Source organism: Mustela erminea, chromosome 8 (genome assembly GCF_009829155.1).
Source record: "Mustela erminea isolate mMusErm1 chromosome 8, mMusErm1.Pri, whole genome shotgun sequence".
Taxonomy (NCBI): Eukaryota; Metazoa; Chordata; class Mammalia; order Carnivora; family Mustelidae; genus Mustela; species Mustela erminea.
The window spans coordinates 61,845,026-61,859,414 of record NC_045621.1 but is presented as its reverse complement, the minus strand read 5'-3'; the positions used below and the strand labels follow the sequence as shown (position 1 = coordinate 61,859,414).

The 14,389-nt window shown below is 39.4% G+C and overlaps 1 protein-coding gene across 7 annotated transcripts in view; it reads right to left on the bottom strand.

Annotated features, from left to right (window-relative positions):
- The window catches only part of CSRNP3 (cysteine and serine rich nuclear protein 3), a 205,385-nt gene that overhangs the window by 9,990 nt on the left and 181,006 nt on the right, over positions 1-14,389 (bottom strand). For all 7 annotated transcript variants that reach the window (XM_032355830.1, XM_032355829.1, XM_032355832.1 and 4 more), the window contains one exon: positions 13,803-14,062. In XM_032355830.1, coding sequence (XP_032211721.1) covers positions 13,803-14,062 — 260 coding nt within the window. The remainder of the gene's footprint in view (positions 1-13,802; positions 14,063-14,389) is intronic.

Here is a 14,389-nt window from a genome sequence, read left to right as displayed (position 1 = left end):
TCTGCAATGCATTTCCTTTGTTTGCATTTCTTTATGTCGTATTGGCTAACCTGTTTCCACATTTCTGTGATGTCCACTACTAGGATGTTACTTTGATTGACTGCTGTTATTATTTTTGTTAATTCTCATTTGCTCATAGAAGCATAAGCATATCTGTGAAGATCTGATTTCCTAGGAAATTCAGGTGTGTAATTACGTAGCACATACTCAATCCTCTGTGACAGGTAAAGCTGCATTAACAAATAGGAAGCGTTACCTTTCCCACCTTGTCACCTTTGTGGCATTTAGATTTGTTTTCATTAATTCTTGGCCTGTCTATGTGAGCTGTGTCAAGGTCTGACTCCATAGCTCACACAGAACAGCCAGGACTTGGAGAGCATGGTTCATTTTTAATATTTCTTTCCTACTTAATCTCCGTGTTCTATATTTATGCTTCCTCGAGCAACCGGTGACATCACAAAACAAAGAAAAACCCTCTATTTTATATCAACGGGGCTTGATTTTAAGAAAAGTAAATAAATAAAAGGCTACTCACATATTAGTGAAAATTGTTAGGGGAATATGAATTAACAATTGGCATCTAAAAACTTTAAAAAAAGCTACCTTAAATAAATTAGAGATGAAGCTTATTCCAAATATAAGTGCTCTTAGAAATACAATCTGCGCCTCTTATTCCCACATATTTAAATTATGATAAACAATTTCATTCCAAGATAAAAATTCAATTAAGAATCTAAAAACTCTTCACGCAGAGCTCCATACTGTTTTCATTCTTGTTTTAGGAACCCGCCGGGAGCCTCATCTAGATTGCAAAATCTCACATTAACACTGAGGTGATCTGGCAAGGTTTCCTCCTCACCTCCCCCCTAACATTTTTGCCATCTTTTTTAAAGTTTTATTTATTTATTTTATTTGAGGAAGAGTGTAAGCAGGGGGAGGGGCAGAGGGAGAGAGAGAATCCCAAGCAGACTCCCTGCTGAGGGCTGTGCCCCATGTGGGGCTTGATCTCAGGGCGCTGAGATCATGACCTGAGCCGAAATCAAGAGTCAGATGCTTAAGCCACCTAGGCATCCCTCATCTCTGCCATTTCTTTCTTTCTTTTTTTTTAAAAAGATTTTGTTTATTTATTTGACAGACAGAGATCACAAGGAGGCAGAGAGGCAGGCAGAGAGAGAGAGAGGAGGACGCAGGCTCCCTACTAAGCAGAGAGCCTGATTCGGGGCTCGATCCCAGGACCCTGGGATCATGACCCGAGCTGAAGGCAGAGCCACCCAAGAGCCCCATATCTGCCATTTCTAATGAAGATTGGAAATATCTGTGTTCAGCCTAGTCAGTTGCCTTTTCTCCCCTTCCTCACAGTTTCTGGTGTGGTAGCCATTGAGAGAGATTCTTAACCTCGCCAGTCCCTCCTGCAGTCTGTGCCCATTTGTTCCTTTAAAACCCAGGCCAAACCTACTAACTTTAAATGCTACTTAAAATCAGTGCATTACATAGATTATTTTCAAAAGCATCTTATATTAGGACAATAGGGAAAAAAGTCAGTGAGCACAAATCACATCCATCATGCTCTCAAGATCTGGCCCAAAGAAGCCAGAAAGACTTCAAGATCACCTCACCTACTTCTCCTGACGTCTTTACTCTACTACCCATCTTCACAAGAAATTCATTTTGTACATTTCTTTCTCTTCCCCCCAAATTTATTGAAACATAATTGACATATGACATTGTGTAAGCTTAAGATGTATGTGTCTATTTAATACACTTATATACTGTGGAATGATCCCCACTGTCGCATTAGCTGTTCTTGCCATTGTGATGGCACCATTTCAGATGCACTCTCTTGACAACCTTCAAGTGTGTAACACAGTATTGTAAGCCACAATCACCATGCTGTTCATGAGCTCTCCAGAACATATTCATCTTATAACTGTAAGTTTATAGCCTTTGACCAACATCTTCCCATTTCCCTTACTTTCCAGCTCCTGGCAACCACGATTCTACTCTCTATTTCTAGGAGTTCTGCTTTTTTAGGTTCCACATATCAGTGCTATTAGACTGCATTTGTCTTTCTCTGTCTGAGTTACTTCACTTAGCACAATGCCTTCAAGGTCCATCCGTTTGTCGCAAATGGCAGGATATCTCCTGGCTGATGAGATTCCATAAGATCCATATATAACATTTATCTCTCTGTCAACATGAGTGCTACCTATAAATGTCTTTTCTCGATCTCAAATAGATTCATTGAATTTTCAGGCTTTAGTTCATCAGATGGTCCTTCCTTATTTTATACAGTAATGAGGTCCACATTAATTGGGTGACCTCTCCAAAACAGGCTTTAGTACTTAATTCCCTGACCCCTATTTAATATGCTTTTCCCTGTACTTCTAGGTTTCAAGTTTCTGATGGTAGACAAGGCAGTGCTAGAACTTGTACATAAAATTAAACACAATATATCCAAAAACCTATCCTTTTTATAAAAAAAAAAAATACAGATTAATGAGCACATTCAAAGGAATGCTCTTTTTTGAGATAGATACCTTAGAAGACAGTCTGGGATGTGGACCACTTCCATTTCAGTAACTCTTTTCCCAAAGTAATGTTGGGAACAAGAGCTTAAAAAACAAAAAAACAAAAACAAAAACAAAAAACAAAACAAACCTTGCCAAAATGTGGTTTAATTACACTGTGGTTAACTACCAAATAATGCTGGTCCTCAAACCTGCTTTTGTTTCTGTGTGCATGTGTGTGTATAAGGAGAGAGAGAGAGAGCTTGAGCTGAGGAAGAAAGGGAGGTGGGAGAGAGATGGGCTGAGAGCAACGATATTAATAAGAGCAGTTTTTGACTCTGCGTGCCTGGTGTTGCTCTAAGCACTTTACCTGCATGAACTCATTGAGCATCACAAAAATCTCATTAGGTAAATATTATTGTACTTACTTAGCTGATGAGGAAACTGAGGCACAGGGTGCTAAATAACTGCCCAAGGTCACAAGAAAAAGGGTGGTCAGCAAGTCACAAACTTAGGTATTTGACTCCACAGCTTGCGCTCTTAATTGCCACGGTATTACATATATACACTTACATAAAATATACACTATATATACACTTATATATATACTTTTATATATTAAAGTATATTGAATAGTCTTTGTGCTTACTTAGTGTGTAAGCATTAGCTATGTCAGAGCACAAGATGCAGGTGTTGATCTCAATGGGTTGGAGGAAAGAGATGAGTAATCTAGTAATTTTAATCCAGTTCATAGGGATTTTCTAGCTGCGAATGAACACAGGGCACCTAGTGAGGGGTTGCCGGTGGGGTGAGAAGGGAAAACTTCCACATCTAAGCTTAACTCTGAAGATGGAGTCGTAGTGAGATGACCAACTGGAGGAAAAGCCATTCCACACTCAGCAAGAATATAGTTCAAAGGCCTGAGATGGAACAAGCATGGTGTTTTTAATGGCCTACGAATTAGTCAGATGACGGGATTTACACAGGACCACTTCCTGTCTTGGTCCATAAGCAAAGAACAAAAAGTAAATAAATTATAGGCCTCTAGAGAGTAGCTCCTCTGTTCCCCTGCTTTAGTCACTTTAGAGGTGATAAGAATGACCTAACTCATGATTTGATTTTTGATCTTTAGATGATCTTTATCATCTAAAGATCTTTTGATCTTTTGATCTTTATCCTACATGTGTGTGCATTTATTTATATATATTAGAAGGATATCAAGGTCAAAGACTCTAGAGTATGTGTGTGTGTGTATGTGTGTGTGTGTACTTGCTTTGTTCCAGAATGATAATTAAGATAAAACTTAGTTCTTGAGTCACTATATAAACTTGCCCAGACTCATTCTATAATTATAAGGACTATAACTTTCTTTATATAGAATTTGAATATCTTAGTTTTGTAAATCTATTTGATTTGTACCAAAAAGTATGAACAAATATCTCATAAGCCCAATAGAGTAAAACCTTTGCCCAGCTAAATACACTTGAAGGTTGGGATACATTACTGTCAGGAGAAGTGAAATGATTCTCAGACTGCTTTAGGTCAAGTACAAAGCAAGAGGGGCTCAAATTTGAAAGTCAGCATTCACTCCCCTGCCACCCCCCCCTTTTTTTTTTCCCATGTCATGTAGAGATGAATTCCACCATAAATTCCAATGAAATGAAATTTTGTATGAATTAATTACTTGAAAGACCTTTTTCATTGCAAAGCGATTATGGAGAGGGAAACACTACTGAAAATGTGGATTGACTAAAATGCTAAAAACAAGAAAAAAAAACCCCAAAAAATAAAACCACTCCCTTTCAGCAGCTAAAAGGTATTCTTAGTAATAAAGTCTCCTGGTTATTAAAGAGTTATTAGCACATGTAAAGATGATAGTGGAAAGAAATAAGAATGTGAAAATAATTCAATTCCACAAACACAGATCACTGCCTATTACAGTGATGATAATGATGTTGAGAATGACCCAAGCTACCATATACTGAAAACCAGTAACTAGGCTCTATGCTTTATATAAATTATCTCATCTAATTTGTATAAGAATCTTATGACAAAATTTTTTAATAGTTGAGAAAATGGGAGCCTTGAGAAGATGATTTGCCAAAGTCTCACTAGTGCTTGTACTGAGAATCAAACTCAGGTCTATTTGACCTCAGAGCTAAAGCCAGGCTCTTGAGAGCAGTTTAGAGTAAGAATTCTTAGGGGAACAGGGGAATTCTATACAGAAGGAAAAAAAGGATATGGTTGCAGCCACACTCCAAGCACTGATCCCAGCGCTATGGTGTAGCAGACAAAAGAGCAGTATAGCATCCTTAGACTTAGCTCATTCAGAAATGAAACATATGATTCAGACACAGAGGAGTAGAGCTCAGAACAGAAGACAAGAGGAAGCAAGCTGAAAATTAATGACATTTCTCTGGGCACCCATTTTGTGAGCATATGATGGAGGACTTTCTAATGGACATGGCAGCAGAAGAAGCTGGTCCAAGTGATAGCTACTATTGTTGAACTTTCCCAGCCAACTTCTAACTCATGTTCCCTGGCCTGCAATTAATTAGCACAGTATGCTGTCTAATTTTGTAATAATATACTATTTTTGGTGATTAGCTTCACGTATATGTCCCCCAACATAATGTGCATGCATTGAGAACAGAGACTAAGTCTGATACTGTGTCCCCAGCCCTTTGTGGGTTTTTATTTTTTTTTAAAGATTTTATTTATTTGACAGAGATCACAAGTAGGCAGAGAGGCAGGCAGAGAGAGAGGAGGAAGCAGGCTCCCCGTGGAGCAGAGAGCCTAATGCGGGACTTGATCTCAGGACCCCGAGAACATGACCTGAGCCGAAGGCAGAGTCTTAACCCACTGAGCCACCCAGGCATCCCTCCCCAGCCCTTTGTTAACTACAGTCCGACAGTAATTGATTAACACATATTTTTGAACAAATGAGTGAGTGAATGAATGCATGCTTAATCACCATATTGCTGCCATTGTAACTAGTGTCAGAATTTACAGATCTGTGACAGTTCTGGCATATAAAGGGCTTCCAGCCTGGTAGAGATATAACCATGCGATAAATGTGGTATAGTGTGGGAAGAGCAACGAAATATGTATGTAAGTTATAGAAGCAGCAGGGAGGAGGAAATGATAGACAAGTGAAATGGAAGGCTAGAGACAAAGACAAGAAGAAGAGTTATTTCCTTCCTCTTCTGATTCCACAGGCTCTCTCAAGGGGAAAACCTTCAAACCAGAAACGGGAGAAAAGATATATTAGTAAGGATTTAACATATAAAAAAGAGGTAGGAGACAGTGAGATAGTTCTCAGCTGTTTTCTATAAGAATCCCCAGGTCCAGGCCATTCATGCTCTCGAGCAATGAAAAAGCTTGAAGCTATGGTTGGTCAGTCTAATAGGTATGAAGTCCTATGGGGAAAGGAATCAAAAGCTGATCAAAATGGGAGTGAATGGGACACCTGGGTGGCTTAGTCGGTTGGGCGTCTGCCTTCAGCTCAGGTCATGATTCCAGAGTCCTGCGATCAGGCCCCATGTCAGGCTCCTTGCTCAGCGGGAAGCCTGCTTCTCCCTCTCCCACTCCCCCTGCTTGTGTTCCCTCTCTCACTCTCTCTGTCAAATAAATAAATAAAATCTTTTAAAAAAGTTTTAAAAAATGGGAGTGAATTGTTTAAAAAGAAAAACTAATTCTAGGTAATACTCTAGAATTATTTAAACAGATCGCCTCTTTATTTGAAGAAAGAGAGCAGTGACTACTGGAGTTATGTCTGAGTTCACTGGAGTTATGTCCACAACCTGGGAGGGGGCAATGTAACACATTCCTATATACTGGAAAGGTCCCATCTGGAGTACAGTGTCCATTTGTCAAATTAAGCTCCACGCAGAACCTCAAACTATACAATAGACGAAAGCAGGAATAAGGTATAGAGCCCTGACATCATGGAACATACCTAGGAAACCACTGATCTAATCCTGTGATTCTCAGGCAAAATTTTTCATGCTCTTTACATAAAAGGGGAAAATGCAAACTGATTAATAAGTATGGTTGGATACTTGAATGTTTAGTTATTTGAAGAGTTGAAAATGTCTCTAATAACAGGGAATAACAGGAATGCTCAGTTCTTTCTCACCACTGGGGAGACTGGGAAGCAGGGTGTGGCACATAAGCCAACAAGTCTCATCGGAGGTCATGGTGGGATGATGAAGGGGAGAGTCCTCTTTTCCTCTTCAGGATCACTGCTCTGAGAGGATACCCTGAATTTGACCCTGTCTTGTTAACTACAATTTTTAATCTTGGATGAAGACTAAGGGATGGGCCTATCATATCTGAGGATGACAAGATCAGGTTTATTCAAATTAAAGAACAGATTTTTATTGATCACTCTCTGTGTGTCCTGTCCAGCACTAAACAGGATTCTTGCCTGGAGATGTATAAAGATTTAAGGTGTGTGATGATGCAGACCCGATTTACCTGGACTTTGTTTGTTTGCTTGCTTTTATCTTTTTTTAAAAAAGATTTTATTTATTTATTTGACAGAGAGAGAGATTATAAGTAAGCAGAGAGGCAGGCAGACAGAGAGGGAAGCAGGCTCCCTGCCAAGCAGAAAGCCCAACACGGGGCTCCATCCCAGGACTCTGGGATCGTGACCTGAGCCGAAGGCAGAGGCTTAATCCACTGAGCCACCCAGGTACCCCTGCTTGCTTGCTTTTTGTTGTTGCTCTTTTACCTACTTTTACTTAGTTAATATGAACACACAAAATGATCAAGTTCCAAAAAGCTACTGTATCTTTAGTGTATACTCAGGGATAGAGCATCGACAACCTGGGAGGCAATAATGTAACACATTCCTATATACTGGAAAGGTCCCATCTGGAGTACAATGTCCAGATCAAATACCACATTTTGAGGTAGACATCAATAAACACCACTATATCCAGAGGAATGTAACGGGAGTGAAAAATGTCAGAAAACCATGCCTTAGGAGGATTAATGGGAAGAACTAAGGATGTCTAATCTTACAGAAAGAAACATATGGAGCCCACATAACCCACTTGTCAAATATTGGCATAGCCATCACCATTGTTTTCAAATACTTGGGAGTTTGGAGAACAGGGGCAGGTTTTATTTTGTGTGCCTAGAAGGCAGAATTAGGGTTAAAAGTTAGGAATAGATGGCAACATTCTGGTCAATGTAAAGAAGAAATTTCTAACAATTAGAGCTGGCTAAATAGAATTGGCTCTCTCAAAAGGCAACGTGCTCTGGGTCATCAAAGATGTGCAGTAAATGGCTTTGTATTGGACATGGTTTTGTGCTATGAGTTGGATAGATAATCTAGTCACTAATTCTCTGGCAAAATAAAGAAAAATATTCATATTCTTTTGCTATTCTGTCAAATCTTATAGTATCACTCTCTGTTCATTAGTTGTTAATTGCAGATGGCAAATTGGAACCGATTTAATTATACCCTCCAAGAACCAGGCAGATTTGCTTGTTTTGTCAACCTGTAAGAATTTTAACAACCTGAATTTATAATGTGTCTGTGGCTTGCGTACCACCCCTAAAGTCACCAGAAAGGATGATAATATCAACATATAAGACATATAAACTATCATATATTCTGTTATCCTCCCTCTGGTTTAGACCAGCACTGCTTCTCTTATTGGTGGTTGTTAAGCCAAATGAATCCAACAATGTGCCGGTAAATATTTAACAATGGTGTCTCTGAAAAAAAAAAAAAAAAAAGGAGGGGGGGTTCTAATCTGTTGTGTTTGTCAAGTTCCATGATGTAAATAGTTTCATCATGGCTGATTTCAAGCTACCATTGAGAAGATACATGCACAATATACCTTAGTGAGCAACTTTTATGAGTTGATGCACTCTCTAGTTTAATCAGGAGAATCAGTTCAATCAACTTCTCTGAAACCAGAGGAACAAAGTATATTGCATAGGAAGAATGTAAATGTTTGGTTATACATGTTTAATTGTTCCATTACAATTAAAATACCAGCAGTATTTTGAAAGAACATATTCCTAACTGTATTGCATTTGCCCTAGGGCTAAAGCACGGTCTCTTAGTCTCCATCACTACAGTTAGGTGTATTTTTCTATGCTTGTCAAAATGGGTTGTGCAGATGTCATGACAAGTATTTGGCAAATATCAAAATTTTTCATTTGGCTTTGGATCAGGACTCCATTTAGGGATACTTTCCAGAAGCACTTGCACTCACCATGTTTTTGAGCAATCTCTCCAGAGTCTAACAGAAAAGTTCTGTAGGGATAAATGGGGTTAAAAAAATACCATGACCCCCAGACTCTGACCCATCTAATAAAGAACTATAGTGTGAGACGCCTGGGTGGCTCAGTTGGTTGGGCAGCTGCCTTCGGCTCGGGTCATGATCCCAGCGTCCTGGGATCGAGTCCCACATCGGGCTCTCTGCTCAGCAGGGAGCCTGCTTCTCCCTCTGCCTCTGCCTGCCATTCTGTCTGCCTGTGCTCACTCTCTCCCCCTCTCTCCCTCTGATAAATAAATAAAATCTTTAAAAAAAAATAAAAAAGAACTATAGTGTGACAAAACAGTTAAAAGACACATTCCCAAAGTTTGGAAACTATAGATGTGAGATAACAGCCTGTGTCAACCATCTCTCACAAACCCTCAATCCTTTAAATCTTCTGGAGCATTTGGGATAGTCACCTAGAGGTTAGTAAATCACAAGACTGTTGAAGGGATATAAGGAACAGGGCAGGAGGTAAGGGTGGAGACTTACGTCCCATGGGTGAGTCACTAAGTGAATAAAGCATGACCATAAACATAAGACTTCAGGGGAAGAAAATTTAGATAGAGATTTTTAAAAAGGTTGATCATTAAAGGAAGAGTTACCATTTGGCAACTCTTGTTTTATGAGGACAGAGAGCAAACAACCAAGCATCACTCAAGAAACACATTCATGACTGAAAAATTGGGAAAACTATATAACTCTGGGAAGTAATTGTAAATGGTGCCAGAGTGGAGACAGACCCTTGATCACAGAAAGAATAAAAAGAACAATCAAGGTTGAAAAAACGTTGAGATGGAGAGCCCGTCAAAGCTGTGAAAGCTAAATTAAATTTCCTAGAACAAGGTAGTAGAAGCCAGTGAGATATAACCCAGAGGCAACTGAAATGCCAAGGTTCTTTTGAACATAAATGGCTACCTAATGCGTTTTACAGATATATGTGAAATGGGAATAAAGCCTAATGTAATTGTTCAACAATGTGGTGCAGATGATGAAATCTAAGCACTTAATTTGGAAAAGAGTATAGTATTAAGATGACTGCCTTGATTACTGTGAAGGGTATGACATGCTTGAATGGGCTTGACAGGGAAAACGGACTATTCTCTGTAATTCAGAAATCTAAAGCTAGCTATTTCTTCTAGGAACAAGCATTTTATTCATTTAGCTTTCTCTATTGATTGTTTTTTTTTTTTTTTGACAAAGTTTGGAACACCATCTCCACCAACAAAAAGGATACCTGAACCCCCAAATAGAATTAAACAACTTCTACACATCTAATTGTATGTACTACTTTCCAATGTGTCTAACTCATAATTTGATTAAGAGGCAGATTACTCAATAAGAAGCAATTTTACGGGCGCCTGGGTGGCTCAGTGGGTTAAGCCGCTGCCTTCGGCTCAGGTCATGATCTCAGGGTCCTGGGATCGAGTCCCGCATCGGGCTCTCTGCTCAGCAGGGAGCCTGCTTCCCTCTCTCTCTCTCTCTACCTGCCTCTCCATCTACTTGTGATCTCTCTCTGTCAAATAAATAAATAAAATCTTTAAAAAAAAAAGAAGCAATTTTACAATAAGAAACTAAATTCCTATTCTTGTTTCCAAAATATTTATCATAAGGGAACATCAGGAAGAGGGTAGTGTATGTTTCTGTTTACTAATCTTTCACTAGGAAGGCCCCATCAGAAAGGGTGCCATTGCATAAGCAAGTTCTCTATTTGGAACCTAGAGAAACACCCTGGAATGACTTGGAGCTGCAAGTGGAAAGAGAAACTTCTAGGAAAAAGGAAACTACTAAGTTCCATGTCCAATGAGTTTCCTGTGGTGTTGTATATGATATCCATGGGGAGGGCTTTTGAAAGTGTCTTGACAGATGCTACCTTCTCTCTTCTTACTCAATAGATAGTTCACTACCACTCACAGAGGACCTCCTCCAGTCAAAGCCAAAATGAAGTTTGTGACACTCCTTGTTTTCCTCTTTTGACTCCTTTCTGTGCCAGTGACCCTCCTCTGGCCCCAATCAAAATAATGGAACCAATCTAACTACATTTATTTTATTACTTACTCCAGAGATATTAATATTTCAAGATAAATGTTACATTAAAAGTGAAATTTCAAGTATCTGAGTGATTATTTTTGGATAGCTAATGTTTTTGGATAGCTAATTTCAGATTTTTGGATAGCTAAACCTTAGACAAGTATAGCCAATGATATTTTAAAAATCATAAAAGTTAATATACTAGAGGAATTATAATTAAAATATACAACTGTTTCTTCATTCAGTCTTCTCAGATTTTTTTTTTTTTTAAGCAAACTGGTCCACATTGCTATGATTCTTTAATTAGGTTCGTGTGACATATTTCTGAGTTTCTAAATATTTCTAGTACAGAGAGGCTAAGATCAGATCACCTTAGAATCCCATTATGTTTTTGCTTGGTATTCATTTGAAAGGAGCAATGATATCCAAATGTCTTCTGTTTATATCTTCACCAAAAGGGAAAGTTGCATGTTGTCACTTATCAGTGACAAACCAAGCCATGACACCCACTCGAATGACTGCCTCTCCAACTTCCAACACGAAGCACAATAAAAAAAAAAAAAAAAAAAAAAAAAGGATGAATCAATAGGAGAATGCTTTTTTTTTTCCTGCTTCTTCTTTTCTTCTTCAGCTTATTAAAGAAAAAGCATAAAAGTAGCTGAATAAAAATTACAGTATCCGAATATATGACTGCCTCCTATAGAAGGTTCCTGTAGGTGTGTGGCTGTTCCTAACGTTCATCACATTCAATGTGCCTCAAAGTTCACCACAATAAATCCTCTGGCTCTCAGATAGAATTATAGTCTCCCAGCTGTTAAAAACCACTGCACACAGTACCAAACTCCAGAAAGGTACGACTCCCTATAGGTACAGAGATTGTCCTTCCCAATGCCTAGGAGGGATTATCAATTAATTTTAGAATAGGAAGTAACAGGATAATAGAATCAGTTTTCTATGGAGTGAGTCAGTTTTAACATTACTGTGCTGCTTTTTCTTCAGCACACATGGTCTCATAATTTACCTATCCCACTGGGTCTTTGTTAAGATTAAATTGAATAAAGTTTACAGAATGCCTGGCAAATAAAAATCACTTAATGAATGGCAGCCCTTACTATTGTTTTGCCAATATTGAGTTTGGAGCGTGACTCTGTTCTTGGAGTGGGCATAGAATTGTTTTACAGTGGGTTAGAAAGGCAGAGGGTGGATTTCAGAAGCAAATCTAAGAATTATTATTAAATCAAGCGATAGGCAAAGCAATCATGAAACACAACAATAATAATGGACTGCTACCAAAAAAAATCTTAGGAGACTTCCAACGAAATTTGCCAAAAATATCACCAAAGGAAATATGAGACATGTTCTAGGCTAGGTTGTTCCCAGCTTAATTTAAGCAACTGCCTTCTTACATAGTTGGGGAAAAGGCAGATAGATAAATTGCAAAATACATAAAAACAAGGTACTTTAAAACACACAGCACACCTCCGCTGCCTGACTTTGTACTGGGAACTGAAGTTACAGGTAACACAAGCTTATTGGTGCTTCACCTATTTAATAAGAGGCTCCCTATGTTCAGTATCATGGGCAACCTAAAAAACATTTCCTTTGTCATTAGCTAGTGATGAGAGAGCGTTTCCTATATATTGAGAGGTCGATGGATCAGTACATATTTAAAGATCGTCTTTGCTGGATGAAAGATGTTTTCTGAGCTGTGTTTCTCTCCACTTAATCTCTAATGTAGCCTGGACACCTCCTCCACATCTCTTTAGTAAGTCAAAATCCTCTCCCAATCAGTGATGTCCAAAAATAATCTCATTAGCTATCCCTTCCCTTCCAGTCCCAGCCCTAACCCACTCCTCTTCCTGGGTTCCTTGCCATATCCTCCTCAAAGAGAAAAGCACTATTACCCACAACCTGTTCAGTTTTGTAAGCCAGAAACTTAGGACTCATTCTTAACCAGACCCTTCCTCTCCTTTCAAATCCAGCCTGTCATCAGGAACTATTCAATTTTACTTCCTACACTTCTCCTTCTGTCCATTTCTCTTCATCTCCCCTGCCACAGGTCTGTCTAACTTCCCATCATCTCTCTCCTGGACTGCTGTGATAGCTTCGTAACTGGTCTGACCTTGTATGTCTCCCACCAGCATGGCAGCCCTTACCCCCAAATTATCCTTGCATCATAGCATGAACCTGATCATGTGATTCTAGTACCCGGACCCCAAGCTCAAAACTCTTGGATGACTTTTGATGCTCTGAGGATGAAGAGGGGGAAAAAAAAAATGCCTTAACATGGTCTACAAAGCCCCGTCCTGCCTCCTTCATGGATAATCTACTTTATGAATAACCTATTCTTTCTGTCCCTGTTCCAGCCCCCCTAGACTTTGTGTGCTCACTGTGCTTGCTACAGCACGAAGCAGTTTGGCTCTTGCAGCTGCCTGAGCCCCTCTGGCCAACCCTTTGGCCTAGTTAGTTGTTCAGATTTCAGTTCAGTTGTCGCTTCCTTAAAGAAACCCACCTTGACCTCTGAACCATACCAATTCTCGGTTACATACTTTCATAACCCCTCGCAACTCTCCTTTATAGCACTTAATGAAGCTATGATTTGATTTTGTCTACATGATGGATATTTTTCTTTCCTACTACTAAGAAAGTTCTAGGAGAGAAGGGACCACATCCACATCTATTTTTGATTCCAGTTAGCCCAGCCCAAGCATAGGGTCTACAATGAGATAGTACTTAACAACTAATATTTATGGAATGAATAAACAAATGGTGTCAGGTTTTCCACCTTGCTTTCAGTGAAGACACTTTGCTATCTTTGCTTAAAAGAAAAAAAAAAAAAAGCCTCAGCAGGTGGTCTGTTGTGTAAAATATCCAGTTTGGACTATGAATCCAAGTGTGAAAATGGTTAATTCAACCAAATTAAGGTAAGGATATGAGGTTTTGCAAAATAATAATAATAATAATTTTTTTTTTTTTTTTTTACCTTTAGTTTTAAAGAGTTCAGCTTTTCCTCCCTGAGGTGTTCTCTCAGCATCTCCCGGTGGAGCCTCTCTTGTTCTCTTGCAAATTCACCAAGAGTGTACTGGCGCACGCTGTTATGACGGCTGGACATGCCCAAGGTGCTGCCCCCTTGACTGGGCACGCTCGTGAAGCCTTGCCTCCTGGTGAAGTAGTACACGGTGACACAACTAAAATGCACATTCTTAGTCCTTAGCCGCTTCTCTCTTTTGAGGATGGAGGAAGCTGAAAGAGAAAGGAACAATTCAGTGAACACCCAGGGCAGCATTTTTCAGATGAGGTGGAGAATTAGAAAGTACCATTTGATGATATTGAATCTATGGTCAACCCTTTTTGGCTAGGAGACATTAAAAATGTTATATCTGAGAGCAGGCACCGATTTCTATTTCCTTTCTTAAATTTTCTTCTAGCTAGGGGTGCCTGGGTGGCTCAGTGGGTCGAGCCTCTGCCTTCGGCTCAGGTCATAGTCTCAGGGTCCTGGGATCAAGCCCCGCATTGGGCTCTCTGCTCAGCAGGGAGCCTGCTTCCCCCTCTCGCTCTGCCTGCCTCTCT